Genomic DNA, 2,971 nt, shown 5'->3' with positions numbered 1-2,971 from the left:
TCTATATTCCTTTATTCAACAGTCCTGTAAATTTTAAAAGACTAAAAAAAATGTCCCAAGCTCATTAACGCACAAGCAGGAGCATTTGCCAGCAGCCGTTCTCCCTTCAGTGAAACTTTAAAATAAGTAAAAGTGACCAGAAGCACCAGAAAGGGCAAGATCAGTACATGCATTTTGAGAGTGACCCTCCAAGGCATAAGCAGTCATCCAGAGCAGTCCGTCTCATTTAGTAACAGCTACAAAGAGGACACTAAGTAGATTCTGACTCACCATCAAGCTTTTTGAGCTCCTCTTCCTGCGAGTGACCTGGGGCTTGGAAAGAAGGCTCGAAGACACCAGCACGCCGCCTCCGGCCTTTATCCTCGGACTGGTGAAGTTCAGAATCCTCCCCTCCTGGAATAAAAGGGAAAGCAAGTGTGGATGTGGGTGTTTGTGGATGTGTCTGACTTTGTTAATCAACACAAGAAAAGAGCACAGAATTCACAGCAGATCGGGCACAGCTATAGCCAGCTCTAGGCTTAACCAAAATATCAGAAACTTACCAGGGTTTCCATTTAAAAAGAGTCTGCCCCAACTCAGACATCCTTTTCCCATTCCCCAAAAATATCCTGGATCTTCCTTGGGTCTCTTCTCTCCATTAAAAACATGGTGACTTTTGAATGCTAAGGGAAAATCTCCATCTCCCTCTAGGTGCCTGTGGGGCATTCAACTCCAGGACTCCAGGAGTCAGAAAAGAAAGGCACCTTGGGAACCAGCTCCCTCGTTTTACAAATGAGGAATCAAAGAATTCCAGAGAGGGGCACCAACTTGCTCACGGTCACACATCTTTTATTCCTGATGGGGTCAAGTCTAGAACCAGCACCCAGCAGCCAGTTCTGTCTACTTCCCCAGCACCCACCCCAGTCCTCTCATATGCAGTACTATGGGAGGTAGGGCTTCCTTCCTCCCTCCTTCCTGCCTTCCCATTTCTCCTTGGTTCATGTTCCTTGAACTAGAGTACGTAACAGTAACAGCTATTGTGTATGGAGCACTTTCCATGTGCCAGCTCTGGGCCATAGCCGCCCCATGAGACAGCAACTGTTATTAGCTCCACTTTATTGACGAGAAAAAATTGAGGCTCAGAGAGGAAAGTTGCCAGCCCCAGGTCACACAGCTGGTGTGGAACTTGGGTTTGACCTCAAGCTCACAGCCACAGTGCCATTCTGCCTCAAAAAATTTCACAGTGCTGTTTGTCCTTGATAGTTGTCCCACCTGCAACATACCTCTGTTGGGAGGTTGGAGGAGCCAGCTTAGAGGGCCCTAACCCTTGGGGGTGGGGCAATGGGGTTGCTATAGAAACAGGCATGGTCTGCTCACCCCTGTGTGCTGGGCTTAGATCAGTCTCTTCAGAATGTGAGGCAGCAGCCATGTCGGGCAGTGTCGCCTCCTGGCCTTCAGCTTCCTGATCTTGGTCCTCTTTTGTTTCCTCATCAGCATGTTTCTTGTGACTATGTTTCTTGCGGCTGGCCCTCTTGTCATGGGCTTTCTTCCTGGGAGCTGGCTCCCTTGGTGCCTCAGAGGTTTCTGTGGGCTGGAGGAGGCCCTCCCTCCCCTTTGCCCTCTTGCCAGCCTTTTCTTTGGTCTCCTCGGTGCCTATCCTCAGGAAGTTTAGTAATACCTTCAGCCACCCTGGCTGGGCCCACCTCTGGGCCTTGTCCTTTTTGGTGTCCTGTGGAGGCCTCTGCTCACTGGGGAGACACTCCCTGGTCTTCTCCAGGCTGAGGGCTGAGCCCATGGTGCCCTGAACCTCCGAAGACTGTTCTGAGCTCTCAAGAGGTCTGCTCCCATCGCTGGCCCTCCGCGGGAGCACCCGCCTGGAGGGGGTGGTGGGCAAGGAAAGGCACCGGCAGTCCCATGACTCTGAGTTCTTCTTGGGGTTCTGCGCCCTGTCCAGAGACCTGGTTCTCCTCTGTGACAGAGGCTTCCTCGGGCCTTGTGGATGCTCCATTGAGCTACAACAAAAACAAACAGCTCCCTTAGAAGAAGCCCACCAGAGACTTCCCAAGTGGGCCAACGATGCTGACCTGTACGCCCATCCACCCTACCCACTAATGTGAGTAACTTTAGCTCTCAAAGCTGTTGTCCCACTTAAATTTCTCAACAACCCTGGGAGGGAGGGGTATCCTTGTCTCCGTTTTCCAGAGGAAGAAACAGGCATGGAGGTCAGGGCCCAGATCTCGCAGCTGGTCCATAGTGCCTCCAGAGCCTCCAGAAGGAGCCCAGACCTGCCAACATCTTGATGTTAGTCCATTGAGACTGATTTTGGACTTCTGACCTCCAGAACTGTAAGACAGTCAATTTGTGTTGTTCCAAGCCCTGCTCCTTACTAGCCTCAGGACTTGGGGCAGCTCATGCACCTTTTCTGGCCCAATATTCTCATCTGAAATGTGCCTGAGACCTGTCTATCTATCTCAGAGGCTGTTAAGAATATTTCACAAGACAGCTCAGTAAATGGCAACTCTTTTCTTCCAATTGCTCAAGACAAAAATTCGAAGTCATCCCTGACTCCTTTCTTTCTCTCAGTCTCCACATCTGGTCCATCAGCAAAGCCCGTTGGCTCCATTTTCAACCACATCCTGACCTCAACCATGTCTCTCCACCTCCTTCACCACCACCTGGGTCTAGGTCCCATCTCCGCTCACCTGGACTTGGTACCTCCGAACTGGTCTCTCTGCTCTACTCTTGTTCTCCTTACAACAATGTCTCCCAGCAGCCACGGGGCTTTTCTAACATAAGTTAGAGCAGGCCACTCTCCCAACTCTAATGGCTGCCCTTACACTTACAGTCAAAGTCAAAGTCCTTACAATGGGTGGCAAGGCCCCACACACCCTGGCCCCGCTTACCTCTCCGATAACCTTTCACTCACTCCACTCTACTCCACTCACGTAGCCCTGCTCACTGTCCCTCAGACATGCTCTGCCTCAGGACCTTC

The 2,971-nt window shown here is 51.0% G+C and overlaps 1 protein-coding gene across 1 annotated transcript in view; it reads right to left on the bottom strand.

Annotated features, from left to right (window-relative positions):
- Positions 1–1,987, bottom strand: part of CUNH6orf222 (chromosome unknown C6orf222 homolog) — a 12,281-nt gene extending 10,294 nt beyond the window's left edge. Inside the window, exons 1-2 of the mRNA XM_006907427.1 lie at positions 1,357–1,987; positions 271–393 (exon numbers count right to left, since the gene is read on the bottom strand). Of these exons, the coding sequence (XP_006907489.1) occupies positions 271–393; positions 1,357–1,987 (754 nt within the window). The remainder of the gene's footprint in view (positions 1–270; positions 394–1,356) is intronic.
- Positions 1,988–2,971: the final 984 nt, after the last annotated feature.

The sequence above is a fragment of the Pteropus alecto genome, unplaced genomic scaffold (assembly GCF_000325575.1).
Source record: "Pteropus alecto unplaced genomic scaffold, ASM32557v1 scaffold202, whole genome shotgun sequence".
NCBI lineage: Eukaryota > Metazoa > Chordata > Mammalia > Chiroptera > Pteropodidae > Pteropus > Pteropus alecto.
This window is presented reverse-complemented; position numbering and strand designations above follow the sequence as displayed.